The following is a 22,705-nucleotide window of genomic DNA, read 5'->3' as shown; positions in this document are numbered from 1 at the left end:
AACATAGTGTTACAAATGTGGCGGGCAGCGGGGGAAAATGCTAGCGAACAATGGGGCAAACATGTCCGTGATTTTGGATGATTATCGAATCCACCCCAACGGCCAACGACGAGGACGACGATGACGACGACGAGTGCGTGGTTTTCGGGTAACGAGACTCGCCAACTCAGCGGGAAAACATCGCATCACGAGCCCACACATACACACAAACATGTATGGTGATGGTTGGTATCATCATCATCGTCGAACGGTAGCGATCCCTTTTTTTTCGGTGGGGACATAAAACACGACGCAGCCAGCGGGAACCAATAACATTACGCCCATATACAAGATGGGAGGCATAAAAAACCAGCCAACCAACGATTTATGCTCGGGCCGGGATCGTCGGTGGGCCGGTATTGCGTTGGTTTTTATTTTATGTCCCACATCCGTGGATGGTGCTCCTAGGGGCACACCGCGCCGGTACACCGGGAGAATCCACGGCGTTCTCGGAACCAGCTAGAAGTACCATGGCTTCGAGGATCTACGCATCGGACCGACTCATCGGGCAAAAACCATATGCACCGCACCACAAATCATTCCCGGCAGTCCGGAACATTTGCAGGCTCCGCGAGATGTGAGCGAGTTTTTCCCAATCCCCCAGAGGGAAGCCATTTCGGTATGGCTTTGTGGGAAAGAAGGAGCCTTTTTTGGGGGGCAGGGCTCTAGTGGATCGTCAACATGGAAGCTGCTCATCATCTGCATTTTCATGGGAACCCATTCCCGGTTCCGTCGGTTTTCGTTTACGACCGCGTGCTACGAAATAGTCCTTTTATTTGTCCATTTCGTTGCCGGGATTCAAGGATCTCGATCTCGGCACCGGGCTAATCATGCTCCGTGTATTGATAGGAAATGTGGGCCGGGCGTGGGACTGCCGTAACGAAAGGCGATGTCACATTACCTCCCGCGTAGCGCACGAGAGTGTAGGGCGTTCCCAAGAACGCATCACGTTCGCCCTTCGGTGCTTCTTTATCACAGCCACAACAATAACTCCTGCCGAAAGTGTTGCTTTACCGGTGCAGATTTTATCATTCCAGCCGTGCAATATTTTTCTCATCAAACCAGAGAGGGTTGTAAATTTTGAATGCGCTACTCAACCGTTATGACTAGCGAGAGGGCTTGTTTTGTGTCGTAAGTTAATGAAATTGGCAATGAACTCAGGACAAAAAATGTATACCATTTTTAACGATATTAGAAGTTGGTTTTCAGAGGAAAAACTCTTGAGAACATGTTAAATATTAGCTGCATGAAGTAAATTAAACGTACGCCGATGCTCGGGTGTATCTGGGGTAAAGCAAATGGTATAAGCGTTGTTTATAGCTTAGTCAAAAATTTATAATTATTTTTTTGATTTATTTTTTGTTTGAAATTTACCTATGTTTTAAATTACCTTGCAAACGAATAAAAAATTCCACGTTACCGTGGCATTTGATGTTTACTAGGGTTGATTTAAAGTGGAGGTGCTTGATGAAAGATACACAGCCATTTATGGACGTGAGATTATAATATACATGCAAAATGTGTTAACTATTTTCCAAAAATCCATTGCTCAAAGTCACAGATGATTCTATCGACCACTTATTATTTTTTCTTCAAAGGAAAGTTGGAAAAAACAATGTTCTAAACCATCGTTGAGAATGAAAGCATGATTGATGGAAAAAAGTAGTCTGATTTTGAAAAGCGTCTTTGAGGAAAAAAGTAAAAAATGTTTATTGCATTAGTTTGTAAAATTTTGTAAATAGTTGTATTTGATATTTATTGAGTTTTACTTTTTGTTTTCTAAGACATCCTCTGTTCAACATCGGTCACAGTTTTGTATCTGTTTATGGTGCATTTTTAATTCTGAATAGCTGACTCTAATGGATAGAAATAAGTTGGCTACGGTTTGAAAACTGTTAAAAAAAGAAAACTAAAAATGAGACTGAAATTTAAATTTCTTTGACAACGATAAAATTTTTTATTTTACGTCCTTAGCATGTGATACTACAAAACGCATAGGGCAACACAAGCCTCTCGTATTTGAAACCTAGTGTACCCCAAAGCTCCCTATTTTTCAGTCACTTATGTTAAAAGCAAAAAAAAACACTTATGGTCGTCCGCTTTTTTTCAATCTCAACAAACACATTCGTACGTGAGTTCGCGTCCGTTGTCTTGGCGATGCTAAGACACATCATTTTAATTTGATTGAATGCTGCCGCAGCCACCGAGATGTACGCACGAAGTGGTGGTAGTATTTTGCCCGAAGACAACTGGCAACAAACGTCAGCCGTATATGACGTGCCGGGGTCCCTTCCGACAATCCGGATTTTTCGTCCCAGGCTCGTCCTCTGTTTGTGCAGAAGCTCAGCGCAATCCATGGTGTTCAGTTCGGAAAATCATCCACCACACAGCGAAGCGCTGATGCGGATTTGATTCAGTATTAATTCTGGCTGCCTTCAAAACGCCCGTGAAGGGGGCTACACACAAAAAAAAAAGGAAACACACTTCACCAATGAAGTGTGCTGACGGGAAGGTAAACAAAGTCCTAATCTCTTCCGAAACAAACCGAAGCGAAAAAAAAAACCATCCCATATGGGCTAATAATGGTGAAGTGGTGTTCGGGAAGGATTAAACTGTGGCACTTGTGACTACAGAGGGGTTGGGTGAAGAGAGCGTACAAGCCGAGGACATTAATCGGTGGCTATTAATTAGAATATGTTGCACAACCCCGAGATGAAGGAAGGGAAAATAACCGATCCGATGGTAAGAATCTCCCAACCCAGAAAGGATTACTTTACTGCGAGAGTTTTTATTTTACTTTGTTTGTCATTTTCAACATCTGTGAACTGTCCTTGTGTGTGTGTGTGTGTGTGTTGTTGTGCAAAGAGGGTGATGATAAGGCTCATTGGCCCTTTTGAATTTCAAATCGACTGAAAAGAAGTAAATAAACAGCACTTCGGTCCGTAGTAAACCACCATCGCCGGGGAGGGTGCGATTGATTTCATTTTCTTCTCGCTTTTTGTGTTCTATTTCGTGCCATTGATAAGATCGATTTAAAATAGATAAAAGAAAAAAAACAGTGAGAACCAAGTACCAACCGATGATTTCAGTCACCACATAAGAAAGTTGAAGGAGAAACTGTTCGTCTGCGAAACGGAAACCTGGAGGAATAACAGATCCCGAGATTCAATTTACATTTCAAATGTGAATTTACTTTTTTAGAATTTTTTCTTTTCTCCCAAAAACTGGCCATACCTTGTGGCGGGATGTAGGAATTCTTCGTTCGTTCCACCCTCGATATGTTTCTTGCAAATGTGGCAGATTTTACTTATTTTTCTTTACTTTCGTCGAGATTTTGGATGTTTTTTTTTGGTTTAAGAAACCGAATGTTTTCCGTGATTTTGGATGTTGTTTTTTACGGTTTGAGAAACCGAGTGTTTTCCTTTTCGTGGCCACGGTAGGTATTTTCGTGATTTATGATAATGATTACGCCCTCCGGAAAACGTATTTCGTCCGTCTTGTTGTTGCCGTGTGCATTTTAGAAATGGCAACCGGAGGCAATACTGCTTAGGGGAGAGTGGAAAACCACCAACTGGGGAACTGTTTTTCGTCCTATATTAAAAAGTCATAATGCGCAAATCCACCCGCACCCATTGTACGATGGACTTCGGTGGCCTCCTGGACTGCTGCTGCTGCTGCGGACTGGATTAAAATGGACAAAGTTTGAGTTGCGGAATTCGTGTTAACGCCACGGTTGATCGCGAAACTCTCACGCCCTCGGAATGGTGTTAGAAGTTTCGTTCTCCCTGCTGAAGTGCGGGTAGGTAATGTGATTTTAATGATGATTAAACTGCATTAGAATGTCGTTGAAAGTTCAACTCGCGTGCAAACACGACTTTTCATCTGGTTCTCCATCTTTACCGGCACGTTGTCGTCTGTTGGGAGTTCCGACTCTTATCGTGCTGATGCGTTGATTGGCTCTTGAAAGTTGGTTCCAGGTGGATTAGAGCGTTTTGTTTCTTTGAAGCAAAGCACACAAAGTGTACGAAAGAACATGCTCATTTTATATTTATTTACTCACTATTTAAAAACTCTCCCGGTGGACAATTCAAGGGACAATCGGTTTGTCAAACAGATAAACACATCCTCTACACCCGGAGAGGCTTGACCTCTTCCGATGGTCTTTTGCGGTGCGTTACAAGAGCTTCGTTGAGCTCCGTCCACCCTCTCCACCGGGGAAAACAAGGGTCACCCATGCGAGAAGCGATGTGACATCTGCAAACAGCTTAAAGCCCAAGGATCGATTAGCAGTGCCAGCAGCAGCAGCAGCGGAGGTTTGTGGACAGATTTTCAAACAAGTTGTCAAATTCACCCTTCGGGACACCGAAAGCGACATTATTTAATCCTTCATCAAAGGCTACGTCCAACCTGTGTGGTGTGTGTTTCCGGATGGGCTCGTGCTCTTCTGCTCTTGAACTGTGACGTTGTTATGGTGGGCTTTGTTATCTCTCCGGAGTTACGGTTCATATGTTATTAATTTAACGACAAATTTTTAATTTTCCATTTTATTTGAAGTAGTTTTCAATTTAAATAAAACTACCCCTTTTATTCAATTGTTCAAAATTTAAGTTAAGTTTAAGAGTCGTTGGAAAATTTTTCTTTCTTCCTTCTTCTAGGTGGATTTGTTTCCGGCGCCGATGAAAAATCAGTGAAACCAGCACATCCGAAACGCGTAGCGAAATTTAATTGAATCCCAAATTGAGGGTGTAATAGCGTATTAAATAGTTTGGTTTTACAGTTTTAAATGTGTCACCCTCGCTTTTCGAAACAGGGATTTCGGGAATCGTATGCTCACAACAACCGAAAGGGGGAAAACACAGTTGCATCCTACACACAACACAATCGTTTTGTGGCACCAGTTTTTCCGAGCAGAACTTCCCCGAATTCACCCGAACGCGGGAATAATAAGGGTAGGGGATTTAGTTCCTTCTTTTTCCCGATTGCTTCACTAGCGATGCGTTTTCCCTTGGTGTTGTTTTGGCCGGAGATCGTTTCACGGTGTGACGCATTTTCTAGTGTTCTACAACCCCCTTCCAAGCGCCTCTCGTTCATGGTGCATGGCGTAAGTGGAAGAAGCAATCAGCAAACATTAACCTCGCCACGGATGGAGGGATATGGAGAGCCCACGATTCGGGTCCGGGCAAGATATGGAAAAGTAATTTTTCTCTCCTGAAGAACCGAATTGAAATTGCAAAAATGATAAAAGAAAAAGGGCGATAAGGTGTCGTCTCAACTGTCGGGTGAAGTTTTTTGCCGACCTTTCCAGCTTCCTCCAACAAAGATATCAAAGTCCTAATTTCAATTACACGAATTGAGTTATAATAACAATAATAAGGCAATCGTTCGCATGGATTGTGCAATTTATTTATTTTTTCCCTCGACTCTCCATTTGGCCGTTGACCGTTCGCGAAGTAAATGACCCCGCACCTTCGGAAGATGGGCGCGTAGAAATGACAGCGAAATGGTACCCGTTGTGCTGAAAATTTCTCAAATTAGATCACCAATGATCCTCACCATTAAGGGCGCTTGGTGGAAAAAAAGAAACCCTCCCCAACTACCTGTCAAAAGCTCGGCATGCTGGCGAAAGATCATCCCATCACGAGGCGAGGAATTAGTCCTGCTCCTAATGACAATGGTATTAAATCCAAATTATCACTAAAGGAAATAATGATTTCCCTCCGGTTCGAAACCGCGCGCCTTGATGTCGTTCTACTGGGGGATTATTTTTCTCTGTTGTTTTCCCCGGTTTCAATTGAAACGTCGTTCTCGAGCGTCAACCATTTAATCCTTCCGTCTGTTGGTCAATCTGCTTCTTACCGTATCCTCTCCTGTGGCCCGTTTCGTAAAGTAGCTCAAAGGATTGCGTTTGGCGGGTGAACATTTCTCAGAGAGACACACTTCTTCTGGGCAGTTCCAAACGGGGCTCGGAACTGGAAATCCGCACTCGCTGGAAGCGATTTGCCCGAAAACAAGGATAATTATAGGATGCTATGATAGCTGGTTGAGCTAAGGACGACATAATTGAGCCGTAGAGGGAGTGGGATGTTGGTTGAGGTTGTTTGTTGTTGATTTGGTGCAAGCCAAATTTAGAAGCGCATCCCAACGCACAGCCTGATGACAAATGAGCTTGTGATTTGGCTTAAAACTGTTAAACAATTTGGTGCCTTAATTGATATTGAGGAAGATTGTGATCTAAATATAATTCTGTGTGCAATGTGAAACACGTTTGGAGTAAAATCTCACTCATTTGGCAACTTGTTTGTTTGTTAGTCAACACTTTAATCACGCACTTCGTGATAGAAAGGGAAGTACAAGTTTGACTTGTATTGGAAAAAGGATTCTACCCTCAAACCTTTGGCCCAGCAGGACATCCATCGTGACGCACTTGACACGCTTCTTCCAGCATTATGTGAAGCAAATGCGCGCGACCTGCTGCCGGTTGGCCTAAATTTAACGACCTCCTCCCGAATGGCACCAATTAGTGTGCCGGCGTGAAAATAAAGTTATAGCGGGCGTGAATGGAATACAACTCATCATCGTCGGAGGCCGCACAGCAGGATCGGCAGGTTTTCGCCCAAGGCGTACGTGACCACCACCACCACCAACCGAAAGCAGTTGGAAAATGGCATGAGGCGCGGCAAGAATTTTCCTTCTCCTGTGCCACCCTCAGCAGAACGCATAACATCCAACCCAACCACCAACTGGCCACTTTTCCTCTGGTTTGCCTCCGGGGCTTGTGGTTGGAGCCCTTTTTTGCCCTCCTCGCCGTCACGTGTTGGCTCGGACTCGGATCCTTAGCAAAGTAGGCGAGCTGTCACTTTCGGATTGACGTTTTTTGGTGTTTTTTTTTCTCTCCTTCGCCTACTGTTTACGCAATTTGTTCTTGAATCAGCATCGGTTAATAAAAAAACATTATTTATTACCGAGGATCGTGGCCTCCGGAGCTTATGATTATCGATTACCGTAAATCATAGGGCACACAAATGTTCACCCTCAAATCACACCCACATTCCGCTCCAGCAACCAGCCCGGACGGTGTAACGTGTGATTTACCATTTCCCAATTTGGGCTCGTCGTGTAAACCGTGGGAGGACTTTTTTACTCTCCCTTGCGCGTTAGTTACGGTTTCGTGTAACATTTAATTTGTACCTACGAGGGTAACTGAGACGTTGAAAAGTGTAATCCAAAAAAACCAAGTGCCCTCTAAACATGTGTTTGGTTGTTGCATTTGCGTTATGTGAGAATTATTTTTCTTTTGGTATTAAAGCGAAACCTCGCTTTTTGTCATCTCCGTACTCTCTGTTTGTTTAAATTAACACGAAAATGAACGCAACACATGCTGCAAAACATGTGAACATTTTCTTCAGCATTTGAACAAAATGCAGCACGAACGTTTTGTTAGCGAATTGCACTTTTGGCATCCTGATGGTTTTTTCCATTAGGATTTGAAAATAGTATCATTTTAAGTAAATAGCATACAGTTGAGAAACATGTGACAATAAGCAATTCTAAAGATGGAAAATATTCTCGCTGTCTATTCTAAAACAGCACTTCAACTATTAAAAGATTTTTTCTTCAAAATATTGTTTTTCACCATAACCATGGCCATCAAATTCTAACAAAATCAAATGAATGAACATTGTTGGGAGAAATTGAATCCACTATGTTATAATCAAAATTAAAACAACTATTCCTTACCTGCTGGAAGTTTACTGAAACAAATAAGTACGGTGGATAATTTCAAGCATTTAGAATTATCAATCTTTGCCAAGAAAATGGCAGCATCGGTCATACAAAAATAAATAAATAATAACTGTTGTTCGCCGATTCGATTTGTGGCGTAGTACCGAAAATGTTAAATAAAATGCTAATGTTTTCCAAATTCCCAGAGATAATCTCAGTTTGCTTTTGCAGGAAGTTTGTAAGATTTCCGACATACAACTTTGCTATGCAAACCTAATTCGCGAAGAACCTTTTAAATAGTTTTGATTTCACTTAAGATTATAAATGATCTAGACAATACAGTCACTAAGATTAAGAGCTCTAAGTGTACAGTTCTTTATAACTTTTAGAGCAATCTCCCTTTAATCGTGGTTGACTAAAAAAGAAAGACGTCTTTTTGTAGCGCAATCCCTATTACTATCCAGGTGAATTCCACAAAGTAAAATGTCTTGGGCCTTAGCTTAAAAATTCTTCAGATTTCCATACTGAATTTCCTATGCAATATGTGAAAAAATGAGTTTTCTGACGTCGTGATGTTTGTTGGATTTGGAGAGACGTGGTATTAGTTGGAAGTCTTTTGATAAGAACAAATATTGTACGATCGTTTGAAATGTTGCATTTTTCAAGTTCAGCGCAGCGACTCTCTAATATCTGTTGAACCACATCGTTTTGGACCTCAAGCAAAAATCGCCCGTCTTTGTTGAAGGTATCTTTGCAATTTTTTGCCACTTGCGTAACCAACTAACCTAACATTGCACCTTTTGAAACGTACAGTACAGCTAATATCGTTATAGCTAATAAGTATTTCGTGCCCGAAACTGATGGAATAGAAGTGCAATCTATGCAAAAATGTCAGCTAGAAGCTCACTGGGAAAAGTTGTAGTCGCAATTGATTAATAATAAATAGTAGCTAAATTTGCTGACATGAGACACACAGAACCGCATTAAGATGAAAGCGTGTAAGATATTATGCCAGTTGGCAGTGAAATGAACACCAGAACAACTCAAGTTATAACACTACCATAATATTACTGTTAAATGGTCCTCTAAACCGGTGATAACTCACTAGAAGTTATTTATTCAACCGTATCATATTCCACCAACCAACATCCTCCTTATCGTTTTCCCACCAGACCAACGTTGTATGTTACGAATTTTCTCGTGGGGGTTGGCCAACGGCATCTCTGCATTCGAGCCGGAGCTAAAATGCATGCATAATCCCATCAGCACCACGGAAACTCCTGACACTTCTAGCCAGCTTCTTGTGGGATCCCTTATGGCCAATTTGCATGCGCGTGTGTATCAGTTTGTGTGTTCAACCGTTTCAAGATGTAATGATATCATAATCAAATTACGAGGATTATCATTAGATTCGCGCGGTTACGTGGTATTGTGTCAGTGGGATCGGTCCCCGGGGGAAAACTCCTACGCCGGATGTGGAACGCATGAAATGGGTTTATGAATGCAAATTATTGCTCATATCTGGTCACGTTGGGACCGCCAAGAAGGCCATCCTCAGCCAAGGACAATTTGGCAGCGCTGGGCGTCGCCTCCGAGTAGGCTTTGAGCGCGTTCGCACGGAGTTTGATTGCAAGAAGCGAATATCATTAGCGCTAACTACCAGGGATAACTAATTGGATCATCAGCTTGCACTGTTTCTACCGTGGCTCATGGGAAAACTATATTCACCGCGACGGAGAGGTAGGCAGTATCCTAAAAATATTTCGCCTCACCAACAAACAACTGGCGTAGAAAGCGGGTAGGTTTTCGTGCAGAAAAAAAACAGGGAAATTTCACGCTCCTTATGGCCGGGCTCGCCGAAACGATGAACGCTCGATCGATGGCTCTAATCCTTTCTACAAACAGCTTCATCCTGGAGGTCCTGTCGACGTTTGTAGGTTATGTTGTGAGGAACAAAACCTGCTACACATTGTGTCCTTTCCGGCAAGGAAATGAACAGAGAAGGATAATCCAATTTCGATCGAACACAAACATATCCTTTCCGGGGCGGTTTTTGTAACCTTAGGTTTTGGAAATACCAAAAACTAATCTAATTACTTCACCTATGGGCGGCGTAGGAAGAAAACCATCTTACATCGTATCTTTTGTGTACGGAGAACGAAAAACCAATTTCACGCTTTTTCTTGAAGGTTAACAAAGTAGCAGATGGGTTGAATAACGTAGGTCATTCATCACAAATTATTGAACTGGTTTCGTAAACACTCTTTGTTTCAGTAATGAAGAGTGTATTAAATAAAAAACAACTATTTTTTATTAACCTGCTACAAGCACAACAGCAATGTGTTTAAATTTAACCTCTGCAGAACTGGATAGGAAGCTGAACACATTTCTTTAAGTTACGGTATATTTTCATTATGTACGTACAAAACAACGTAATAATAATGAAAGTAAAAGAATTACTACAATAAAGTTTAATCCGATTATGCTGCTACAAATGAGGAAACGCACTACAAGTCACGTAAATTTTTATCGTTGTTTAGAAATACTCCAAACAATCATTTCATCGTATTAAACTTCTGAAACGAAGTCGGCATAGAATCACTATAGGTTCTAAGTAACCTATAGAAACAAATCGAAAAAAGAAAGATCGAAATAAAATCAGCTTTGAAGCAATTTCGTAACGAAATCTCAGAAGTAGATAGACCACTGAAGTTTCCAACTGTCTTAAACTGCCCAGACCGATAGTATAAAACCATATTCAAAATATTTCGAAATTCATTCCAGCACAAAACACATGGTAAGATATTACACCTATTTAAAGTTATACTACTACGTACCAATACAGCTTCCGCGTTGATCATCCGTTTCATGATGCGAAGTTGGTGAACGCACGAAACAACACACAAACACACACACACCTAATGCAATTTACAGCAAACTGAACAATTAAAATAACACTGGATGTCATCCTACTTTAAACGTAATATTCGTACCGGCGACCTAGATAAATAAAGTAGAAAAATGGCCCAATTCTGATCTCATCACGCTGAAGCCCAGACGCTAACTAAACAGAGAAATGTGATAGTTTTCAGGAAAATACTTTAACTTTCAAAGCTGGTCAAGAAAGTTTTGGAACTAACTTAACTCTTTTAAGGATATTTTTATCTAATACACATACATATCATTTAAGTTGCGAAACAATTCTTATATTGAAAGGTTTTTTTTCCACAATTATAAAAGATCAATAGAAAATGTCCACCAATGATCAGTGTATTTATGTTTTGAAATTAAATTGAACTTCCGGGCTCAATGGGACCTTTTCCACTGCAACCGAACATTTTGCGCCACAGAACATCGTCCTCGCCTCCTATAACAATCGTGTAGGCATTATCGTGATCGTAACCGATTCCACATTCTCGCGAACCGGCAACAGTAAGTGGAAGATTGGGAAAGCCTTGCACGTGCAGCGCTACCCAAGGAATCGCATTTTGACCAGGTGATGTCTGTTTTTGTTCCTCAATAAATTCAACCAATTGATCAATAGCTTGCTGAATCTCTTTGATGGTAAACAATCCCTGCTGATTAAGGAGCCATACAGACTCAACCTGCTTCGTGCATTTGTCTGGCGTAAAGGGTCTCATACATTCTGATGGTACAGTCTCGCAATCAAGAACAAGCAGCCCTATGTACTCCATTAGCTCATCGGGTGTGAAGAACACTTGCTTATCACTGACAGCAGTTTTGCTTTTGGGTTTATCTGGCTTTTCCAGCAACGGAATTGCCATCTCATCGAGCTTTACTAACTTGGAACCTGCCGGGGGCAGGTTTACGATCTGCATGGAACGTAAGTCGGAAAAGTAACGCTCTAATGATTTGACGCTTACCGCCATCCCACTGTTTCCGCCTAAATTTGAAGGCACCTCTGGTGGTATCCACCTAAGGATCATATCAAATGCTAGTGTCTCCTTCTCTAACTGGTCCTTTGCGCCAGGGGATTTCAAATCAATCTCTACAACTGGAATAAAAGAAGAAAAACGATAACATTGATTTGCTTTAATTGTTGTGATTGGTCTCAAAATTATAAAAAACTAACCATATTTATCACGCCTACGTGATTTTATCGTGCTGCAAGATTTGACACAGTGGTAAGTCTCTCTGTTTAAGCTCAAGCGCAATGTTCCGTCTGGAAAAATCGCTGCACAATCATCCGTTTCCAAACGAGTCTTTGGGCTGATCCCATGCAATTTGCCTATAATTGGAAACAGCGTAGATGATTACGCATTATTCACACAGGAAAACAATTCCTTTTATGTTTTAGAATATTTACCTCGCTTCACGAATGCCTCAAGAAATTCCCTCCGTACCAGTTCTGCCAGCGGTAACTGCTTCACCAGGTAAAGGGAACAGGATCCCGATTCCAAATCATTCGCAATCGTTTCTACAACTGGGCCTTCGTTTGCTGGAATCACAACAGAAAGCTGAAATGATAACGAACAATGTTGTTATAGTTTAACGATCAATCTTTCTGCTGGAGATTTAATTTGTAGTAACGTACCGTGCGAACGAGCTGGAGCGATTTGATTTCTTCTTTAAATTTGGTACACTTTGTAATTGGTGCCCGTTTAATACAATCAACATTGTAGGTGGGAATGGGAAATTTGAACAACTCAGGACAGAGCATGTTTCACTTTTGCACTAATTAAAATCCAAAGAAATTGCTTCGCATTCAAACACGCGGTAGATTTCTGTAAAATCGAGATGACAATTTGTAAACAACTTTTTCAAAGTGTGTAGATAGAACAAGGCCGATACATGTCAGGATAAAGTGACACTACTTACGAAAATTGTATAACAGTTCAAAGATTTATTTTGGGATTGCAAAAGCATTTAGTTGGTTGTGGCTTATTCGAAAATGGAATATCATCATAAAGTAAATAAATATGGATTAGTAAATCTGTGTTTCCATTTCATAATACAATCAATTTCAATCATCAATACGAAAATTCTCCTCGTTGGTATGCTTCGCACAGATGCAATGTTATACTCGACTAGTGATGGGTAATTCATATTGCTCCAGGAGATTCGAATTTCCAATTCCGAATCAAGATCCAATGAACAATCGCGAGACGATGTAAGCCATTACACGGTTTGTAGACTGCATCGTTGCCTAACGTGATGTCGCCTAGGCAGAAAATCACGTAAGGTCTTTTTTCTATGAAGTTCAGCGCCCGTCAGCCGACGTCGCGCTGAAGTCTGGACGTCGTGTAAAGAAGGTATTAAATGGAAAGTCTTACAGGGTTTACCATTTGATACGACAAAATAATCAGATGATAACACAAACGCAGTAGCCAAGCCAAGTGAGGCATGTATATCACAATCGTGGCAGATGATATCACAATTGTGGGAGATCAGGACAAGCCGGTACGATGGTTTCAGTGAAGTACAAAATCGCGCATATAATCGAGTAAATTCAATCACATATAGCCTCCGCACGGACTGCGATAGAATCAATACGATCGAATCAAGGTTATTCGTCCCGATTGAATCGAACATCACAGAAAATTTCGGTTCCTTTGTCAAAAAAATCAATCTGATGCAAATGCCAAACGAATCTAATATGATCCGAATCCATCAAATGTGATTCAGTGCTTTTGAATTCGTCATGGGATCAAATCTCTGGATCTTCCGAATCGCGATTCTGCCAACACTACTAGACATCTTTCCATGAAAAGACGCGCGAATTGACGTTGTTCATCAATTGTGGTGCTTTGTTTGTTGTTCGTTTGTTATTTATCCCAATTTATTGGATTCTTGTTGTATCTTGATGACATTAGAAAAAACATGTCGCAAACGGTGGTTGGAAAGATTGCGTCGGTTTCGTTGAAAAACTTTGTGTAAGGCATGATCATGAAGCATTCGTGTGCATTCCGATAACGCCGGTCCATTTGTTTTTATCCTTTCATAGAACGTACGATTCGGCGGTGTTTTACCCGGACGAGTACTTGAACATCATTCTTGGACCCAATGGCACGGGAAAGTCGGCTATCGTGGCTGGCATCGTCCTCGGTATGGGTGGCCACTGCAAGCTGCTATCCCGTTGCGAAAATGTACGTTTTCTCGGCGTTGTCCACTTTCTTTGTTGTAATATATACTCTCTCGTTGCAGATCGATAGCTACATTAAAAACGGCAAGGATAGTGCTACTATTCGCATATCGATTTACGCGAATCAAAAGCGGCAAGTTCGATGGTTTAGCCGATCGTTCGATCACAACAAGAGCGACACATTCGAGATAGATAACGTAAAAGTGACGGCACGGGCATATCTCGAGCAGATCCGCAAGTTCAACATTCAGGTAGACAATCTGTGCCAGTTTTTGCCGCAGGATCGAGTGCAGGACTTTACGAAGATGAATCCGTGCGATTTGCTGGTCAACACGCAGGCATCTGTCTGCTCGGCCGAGATGCAGCAGTGGTTCGAGGAGCTGAAAACGAAAAGGGACACTCAGCTGAAAAGTACTTCCCAGCGGGAAAACGAAGCTGGCCGCATCGTCGAGCTGGAAGCAAGGCTGGCCGATCTTCAGCAACAGCTAGAGTCCATCCGCGTCCGGGGAGAATTTGAGAAGCAGATCGACGTGTGTTTGGCCCGGAAAGCGTGGTTGGAATATGAGGAACTTTTCCTTTCGTACACTTCCACGATGAAAGATCATAATTTAGCCAAAAAGTAGGTAAAGGTTACCTTTTTTGTTTATCCCTCAGAAAACAATTCCTTAATCGCTTCAGATCGTTCGAGGAAAAGGAACGTGCATACATGAGATGTAAATCCGACATGGCAGCGATTTTGAAGCGAAAAGAAGAACTCGAAAAGGCACTTGCCCAGCAACTATCCATCGCGCAACGCAGTACGGAGGAGATCAACACGCTCGAGGAGAAATCGGAACGGCTGGAAGATTCGATAGGCAAGCAAAAGCGCGATCTGCAGGATGCTCTGGCCAAAGCCGACGAACGGCAGACGGAACTGGACGAGGCAAAGGTGATGCTCGGCGCTTTCGTACAAGATTGTGCCGATGCGGCCGCCACACTTGGTTCGGAGGAGGAAGTTCGGCAGAAGATCGCCACACTCGAGTCACAGGATGTGAAAATTCGTAACGAGAACGAGCTACTGATGAGTAGACGGCAAGAGTTGAATCAGAAAATCGACTCCGACATTAAACCGGAGATGATGAGCATCCAGCGGAGTATCGAGACGATCGAAAATGTGGCCAGTATGCGGTTGAAAATTCTTCAAACGCGCTTCCCGGGTACGTACCAGGCGGTTATGTGGTTGCGGGATCATACGCACCTCTTCCGGGGCAAGATTTACGAACCGATGATACTGGAGCTGAACGTGCCCGTAGCAGAAAATGTGCCGTTCTTGGAGAATACAATTGGTGTGAGAGATTTAATTGCGTTCACTTGTGAGTGCACGGAGGATATGAATCTATTTCTGAAAAAGATTCGCGAGGAGATGCGCATCGAAGGAGTGAACGTGATGCAGAGCGATCCCGCAGACGGACTACACTACAAGCCGCGGCATCCGATAAGCAGTATGAGGTAAGCAAATACTGGTACAACGCTACATTTATAAAAGATTTTATTTGATTTTGAATCGGTGTGTGATGTGGTAGCAGTAAAACCCCTTTTATGCTGATCCATATGCCATGATCTTGTTGGTAGCAAATTTGTTTCAGGTTTGATTATGCGTTTTTGTTAGCTCGTCTAATTTAGGACATCATACTGGCTTATTTCAGCACACTTTTTCTCATTCACAATTTAGCGATTTCTTTCGTTTTCTTCCTGCTTGTGGCTTTGCTTAAAATACCAGACTGCTTGATCAGTTTCGAAGATATTTGTGAGTTCATATCTGACAATATTCAAAATAATGGCTTAAAGCTAATGTAAATGGGGTAAACTAAATTGGTTCGAAACGTATCTTGTACGTTTTCAATCCCTACACAATATGCGTAAAAAATTTCAAGACGATTCGAGAAGGAAATCAAAGATGCAAACTTCTTTTTTGTGAAGTGGCTTGTTAAGCTATGTTGTAGAAACAATTGTCGCTCTAAAACCGTAAAATATTTATACTGTGTTACTTCTTTATTGATTATTTGATGGCACCGCTTGCAAAAATACTGTTTAATTGCATTACCTGTAAGCAAGTTATCATCAGAGAGTAATGCTCTAACTAATGAGTATTCGAGACAAAACTTCGAGAGTGCATGATCAATTTGTTATTTGTTATTTATTTACGAAGAATGAAATCTAAGTAGCTGTCGGCCGATCTGTCTACCACTTGACGCTTCATCATAGTTAATGGTGATTCATACAGCAACGTTCGAAGGGAAAAGACGTGAACTTCTATAATTTATGAAACTGTTTGGTGCATGGGGCCACAAATTCATAAATGTTTCATTGCTAACAGTGGAAGAACAAACCAAACCCCAGAAAGAAATCATGGAAGAAGGAAAGCGGAATTCGAAGCGAGAATGTGTCTATAAAGGTAGTATTACTTTTAAGAACCTTTTAGAGATGTCTACTATGATGTAGACAAATATTTCCGTTAGAAGCCACTGGTATTGGAACAGAATGTATCATCTACTAAGCGGATTTGTTTGTTTTATTTTTCTTTCAGACGCTTCGGATTCCACACCTACCTCATCGACACGTTGGAGGGTCCTTTCCCGCTACTCAACGGATTGTGCAAGTTGTACGGTCTGCACAACATTCCCATCGGGGGGCCCGAATCGGCCAAGTACATAACATCGTTGCCGGATGACATTGGCATTTTCTTCACTCCGACCAACCGCTTTCAGTTGTCCAAATCACGCTACTCGGGTGAAAAGTCAAGCCGCAGTGATCTGTTGCGGCCGCGAAACCTGCTCAACCGTTCGACCGATCACACGCTGCTCGCCGAAAAGCGTCAACAGCTGCAGCGCTTGGTGCGTGAGTGTGACAAAATTCGTAACCATCGCGGGCAGATCGAAAATCAAATTAAAGAGCTGCAGGAAAAGCGCGCCGAGCGGATGGCTGACATCCGTGCGCTGCAGGAAGAGCTTTCCAAGTATCAGCAGACGAAGCTGAAGGTGCGACGGCAGCAGCAAAAGTGTACCGAGCTAGCCCAGCGCCTCGTCAATGTGGACACTGAGAAGGCAAAGTTTGAGCGCTCCTGTCGGACGATCATCGAGCAGTTGTTGGAAATGCAGCGGCGCAAGATCGACGCACTGGGACGGTATGCTACGGCAAGCATCCAGAACGAAGTATTACAGGAACGCCTGCGCATCTTTCAGGAGGAAAATAATGAGATGGAAAGTAACTATCGGCTGGTGGAGGACGCATTTCAGTCCGCCAAGCGCACGCTGGCGAACGTGAAAAAGGTGTTCGATCGGGTGAAGGAGAAAACAAACGCTAAAAACATTGAAGCAAGGGCCTTGACGAAGAACAAAGCACCGGATAAGCCGGATTTCCCTTTCAGGGAGGAATTTGCAACCCTTCCGGATACACTGGAAGCGCTGGAGAGTCATCTGGAGGAGTTGCGCGTCCGGTTCGAGTGTCTCCCAGAGGGAAATAAAGCAGCCGCTGAAGAGCACGCCCAGAAGCAGCGTCAGGTTGAGCAGCTGAAGGCTACTATGACGCACTCTGCACAAACGGTCGCTTCGTTAGAGTGCGAAATGTCCATACTGCACGAACAGTGGTATCCGGAAATGTTGCGCATCGTTCAGAACATCAATACGAAGTTTTCGCACTTTATGAGCACGATGGGATTCGCCGGGGAGGTTGAACTGATTCGCAACGAAGAGGTAAGGGAGAAAATATGAATTTAAGGGACGGAATATGCTTTGAATAATGTTTTTATCCTTTTTTATTCTTCAGCGTGATTACAACGAATATGGCATTCGGATATTCGTAAAGTATCGGAATTCGGAGAAACTGTGCGCGCTCGATCGTAAGCTGCAATCCGGGGGCGAACGGGCCGTAGCAATCGCAATCTACACACTGTCGCTGCAGCACATGACGCAGGTACCGTTTCGCTGCGTGGACGAAATCAACCAGGGCATGGATCCGACGAACGAGCGCAAGGTTTTTAACATGCTCGTCGACGAAACGTGTCGCGAAGGGCAGTCACAGTACTTTTTCGTGACGCCAAAGCTGCTGCCCCGGTTGCGCTGCAACGACAAAATGAACGTCGTGGTCGTCCACAATGGAAAATTTATCGAAAATCCCGACGTTTTCCTGCCCTCCAATCGTGCCTGATAGTAGTATATAAGAAATGTGCAGCGGAAGGAATACATCCCTATCGAAAGGAAATGTTTTCTCGGAGGCGTCTGTCTAATTTTAAGGTAAGACTGCGATCACATGACAATTCAAAAAGAAGTAGAGATTGAAACAGCAATATTCCAAATTTATAATATCTATCGACTGGCATAACCAATTGACAAATGAATTGCTGATAAAAGTAATATTTCAATAAGTTTGTCCTTCTATTCTATGTTTCCACATTCAACTGATTTTGTGTGTTAAGGAAAAGCAACAAGTCTGGACTCGAATAAATCTTGATTTTTTCATTTAATAATTTTTATCTCCATATTTATCAAACTAACGTAAAATACTTACTAAGAAATTTTCATCCGAAACCATTCATGACCACTAGCAAGGACGGTCCAGATTCAGCCCTTTTGTGTTTCAAACGCATCTTTCACATACAGGCTTACCCCGGTTTTCGTCGCTGTCAAAGTTCCGTTTGGTGACGAAAACCGGGGCCAGCCTGTATTATAAAAAAACTAGCACACCTTTGGTCATTAAAACGGATCTATCGAAAAAGGTCGCATTTTTGTTTAGTGGTTCAACTTGTTCAGAATGCATTCATTTAAGAAATAATTGTTTAACGAGTATCTTCAGATTACAGTTAGTTATTGTCAGTTGTTAGTTTTGAACAGAACGGAATTGAAATATCATATTCTTATACACCGATCTCTACAGAACCTAGATAACATTAATGTCTACTATGATTGGATGTCTACTACCTTCAACTACAACTTTGTTGCTACGATGCAATCTCCTTCTCGATCTAGCGTTTGTTTAACGAATATCAGTAATATTCGGACGGATTAACTTAACTTAACGTAAATCGAAACCATTAAAAACACAATATGTTTGACTAAATTTTCAAGTTTTTACATTTCATCGATAAGTGGCAACCTTAGAGATTTGTGTGTTCCCATCGATTTGTTTCTAGTTTGCTACAAAGTACACTCGCAATTTCCTTCCACCATTATCGCGATACTTTTACGACCCATCGAGTGATACCGGAACTTAGCTTTCCCGTCGGAAACGATATCTCATTCGACGTTCGCTCGGTCGTTCGATCGGAACGGTTGTTGGTTGTCGGTCCGTTATCAGTGCGTGTAGGAATTTGTCGTTGTGCGGGATAAAGTGTAGTTGGTAGCTCTAGGGACTTGGTGGAGGCAAAAAAAACAAGGGAACCGCAACGGGTTCAAGGAGCAGGTTTCTGTAGATAAAAACACACACGCACGGTCATGTATCGATCCGATAGTTTGCACACACTTGCGGCCGATCAACAGCGGTGTGGCGTGATGAGATTGTGCCCGGTCTCAAAGAAGGAAGATGAACCGCTTCGGTCATCGGTGGGGTTTTTCGCTAAAGTGCTAACCTGTAACTACCTGTCGCGGCCGGTGGAAAATAAAGTAAACAAGCAATCGCGTCGGATTCGCGGCTGGCGTTTAGGTTTTAACGGCCACTGGAGACTATTTATGTCAGCCCGGTGGACAGAAGCTGGCACGATTTATAAGAACACGACACGAAAAGTCAATTAAAATCGAGCTGGTGTCGAAAAGCGATCGACAAGGGGTTCGCATGAGGCATCGCATCGTTTTATCGCATCGACGAAACGGCGACCGTCCATCCTTCACGCGGCTCGTGTGCGTTGATCGATAAGAGATCGATCCGGGTGGGGGCTGGTGTCGCCGCGTGTGGAGCCTTTCCCACCCTACTCTCTCCTTTTCTCCTCCGTGCCACCCAACGATAATGATGACCTGCAATCGCTGTCATCTTGAAGCGTGCTGTCCCCCGGATACGGAGCGTCTCGCGAGAGTCATAAAATTAATCTTATTAGACCGCACCGTTGCGACCAATTATGCGGCCAACCACGGCGGCTACCGTTGGCCTCGATCGTAGGCAGATTGATTTAATTGCCAAATGATGATGCGCCCCATAGGGTTCCTAATGTCACCTGGCGGTAGGGACACAGGATCCTTCCGTAGCGACGGATAATTACACCCCTCTACTCGCATACACTCCTAATTATCGTGCTCGTGGACAAATTACTCGTCAACGCGACCATTATCAAACTGTGCGACCCGTCGAGCTCGGGGCCAAAGAGCCAGCGCCGGTGTAATAACGATCCGTCGGGACCCACACGGCCCCAGACGTTGGCCGCATTAAGTTGTGGCGTGATCGAGGAATCTTCGGGGTACCTCGGCATCCGGGTTCGATGTTAAACGGCGCTCGTCGGGCTGTGCGGGTAAAAACTGCGACTAAAAAAAAGAGAAAAAGAAACATAAAAATAAAAGCTGGCAAATCTGGGCCAAACAGGGGAGAAATTTCGCCGCAAGGAGCGATCGGATCGGATCGATCGTTTCGATCGGCCGGTCTCGTCTCGGCTTGGGGGTGATTACGCTGGACAGCGCCAGCATGTTAATGGTGGTCGCCCGAATCGTCACTTAACTGCAATTAGCCGAGCTCGTTCGCTTCCGGTGTTGTCCGGGTGCCGTCACATCATGTCGTCTGGTGCTGATGAGATCGTTGATAGGCTCCGGCCGTTCGATTCCTGCCTGCCGGGACACAGTTGCGGGTTGCGCAGAAAAAAACGAATGCTATCGCAGTAACGCCGGTGTTGCTTTTCATTAAAGAAAATCGTCAAAATCTTAATCACTTTCACACAGGGTTGCTTAGTGTTTGATATAAAAACAACTCACCGTTAAATGGCCACTGACCAAGGGCTACTTTGTAAGGACAGCGGGAAGAAAGTCTACCTTAAAGAGGGAGGAGATCAAAGTGCAAGAAAAAAATATTGCAATTTATATGCTAATTAGAATGGCCGCTCTTGCCTTCAGACCAAAGGATGTTCTTAGCGTACAAGGTTGGTGTCAATAAAATTATTAAAATTTTAATTGATTTTGTGTCCCTCCAATCGCTCTGAAGCAAGAGAAACTTTTTCTTTATCCCACCCCTTTCCACGTAGCAAGTCACCTCAACCGAGATGGGCGATCTGTTGGGCATCCAGACAGGCCAAGGGTTGAGGATAAACGTAAATGACTTCATTTATTATATCGATAATTATATGCTTCATCATTTCGGTTCCCGGTTGACCGGCCGAATGGGACAGTTTGGGGCGGCCCACCAGTCCTGGGGTGGTCCGTAGCCAAGCCATCGCCATCCCGTGGCGGCAAGTGGCTGGCTTCATGTAACTGTCGAACGGCCAGCAGGTTGCAATGCGCCGCTTAAATGCGAATGCCCAGTGCGAGAGTTTTCATTCGATTGAAAATAATTATTCACAAATTATCTTCGGCGGCAACTGGTCCGACAAACGGAAGAATGGAGAAGGGTGGCGTAAATGACCACAACCAATCACTGTCAACGGGATCCGCGGACTGAGAAGTCGCGTCCGAGAGGTTCCTTCTGGTGCTCCCGTGGTTAGTCATTTTAAAAACGGCCCATCGTTAAACGGCTCGATCGGCCCTGCACTGCGTAATGGTGTCGTTGAATTTTCGAATGAGCCTCGCACAGTGGTTGCCGTTTTATCAAGATTTGCCGCGGTCAAAGGGAAAACGACGAGCGAGCGTGACGTTAAATCGCTCTAGGCAACGGGTACACTTTAATATAGTTTATTATGACTTGCAGAGCGGGCGTGCTGTGTGTGTTACAAATTAAACAGTATTGGGTCATTTGTTAGGGAGCTGCGGGAACGCTGGGACAACCCGGGCGGATGTTCGACACCGCGTTTTATCGCCCTGGCCGCATCAGATCCTGGCCCGGTAGATGGAGCGAACGAACCTGTTCTGTAACCTAATCTAGGCATGATACGTTAAATTTTATTGCCTCCATTTTTTTTCTTATTCACTCGGAACTTATTACAAACCGACGGATTACATTGGGTTTGGCGTGATTAAAGTTGTTGATGAATCATAACAAATTGAGTTTAACGACAGCTTGGCTGAGAATGCACCTTGGTGGTCGTGGTAATCTGGAAAACGAGTAGAAGTTAATGGTTGAGTAATGATTTTAATTAGCCAATGAAAATGTGTTTGCATCTAGCGGTCAGCCATGTACTTCTTTTGAGGTTTAGGTTCGATTTTCAAAAAATAATTCGGATATTAAAATTTGCAACATTTTTATTTTAAGCGAGCGGCATGTGTGGAGCAATTTTTCTTCGAGTGATCTCGCATTTTAATTTTTATTGATGAATCTCTACCGAAACGCTATTTACTACCGAAAGGAAGCATAATAAAGCTAGAAAGTGGCGTTAAAGGGTCAAACAAAAAGCTAATCCAATGTATCAGATTAGCAACCTCTGGATTCTCAACCGGACGACAGCATTTTATGTCTATCCTGTGTCTGTTGATTCAAACTCTTTTGATCCGTTTTTATAACTTTACTACTCTCTCTACAAAGCAAATAATAAAATCAGTCAAACGTTTTTTTTATAATGGCAATACGTTTCGTACGCAAATAAATCTTTCGTACGTAAAAATTAAAAATGTATTTCAAACGTAACATTCAAGTATAAAGTAACAAAAACTCTAAAATTTGTATATAATAACCTGAATCACCGTCACTTTAATGCAAATTTAGTTGCTTTAATTTTGTTATTGCATTTAGTTTCTGAATTTA

General features: G+C 42.9%; 2 protein-coding genes across 2 annotated transcripts; one reads left to right on the top strand and one right to left on the bottom strand.

Moving 5' to 3' along the window:
- Window positions 1-11,048: 11,048 nt before the first annotated feature.
- On the bottom strand, window positions 11,049-12,516 carry LOC131287855 (ribonuclease P protein subunit p40-like). The gene is made up of 4 exons (XM_058316941.1): window positions 12,317-12,516; window positions 12,089-12,239; window positions 11,855-12,010; window positions 11,049-11,776 (listed from the first exon to the last, which is right to left on the bottom strand). Exons 1-4 carry the CDS (start codon window positions 12,440-12,442, stop codon window positions 11,049-11,051), a joined length of 1,161 nt encoding a protein of 386 aa, XP_058172924.1. The 5' UTR covers window positions 12,443-12,516.
- A 1,039-nt stretch (window positions 12,517-13,555) lies between these two features.
- On the top strand, window positions 13,556-18,274 carry LOC131289697 (structural maintenance of chromosomes protein 5). Its single transcript, XM_058318996.1, has 6 exons — window positions 13,556-13,655; window positions 13,727-13,868; window positions 13,927-14,483; window positions 14,543-15,352; window positions 16,431-17,595; window positions 17,669-18,274. The coding sequence occupies exons 1-6, from the start codon at window positions 13,603-13,605 to the stop codon at window positions 18,047-18,049; spliced, it is 3,108 nt and encodes a 1,035-aa protein (XP_058174979.1). The 5' UTR covers window positions 13,556-13,602; the 3' UTR covers window positions 18,050-18,274.
- The last annotated feature ends 4,431 nt before the right edge of the window (window positions 18,275-22,705 follow it).

The sequence above is a fragment of the Anopheles ziemanni genome, chromosome 3 (assembly GCF_943734765.1).
Source record: "Anopheles ziemanni chromosome 3, idAnoZiCoDA_A2_x.2, whole genome shotgun sequence".
Taxonomy (NCBI): Eukaryota; Metazoa; Arthropoda; class Insecta; order Diptera; family Culicidae; genus Anopheles; species Anopheles ziemanni.
Note: the sequence above shows the minus strand (reverse complement) of the source record. Positions and strands in the feature narration are given on the sequence as shown.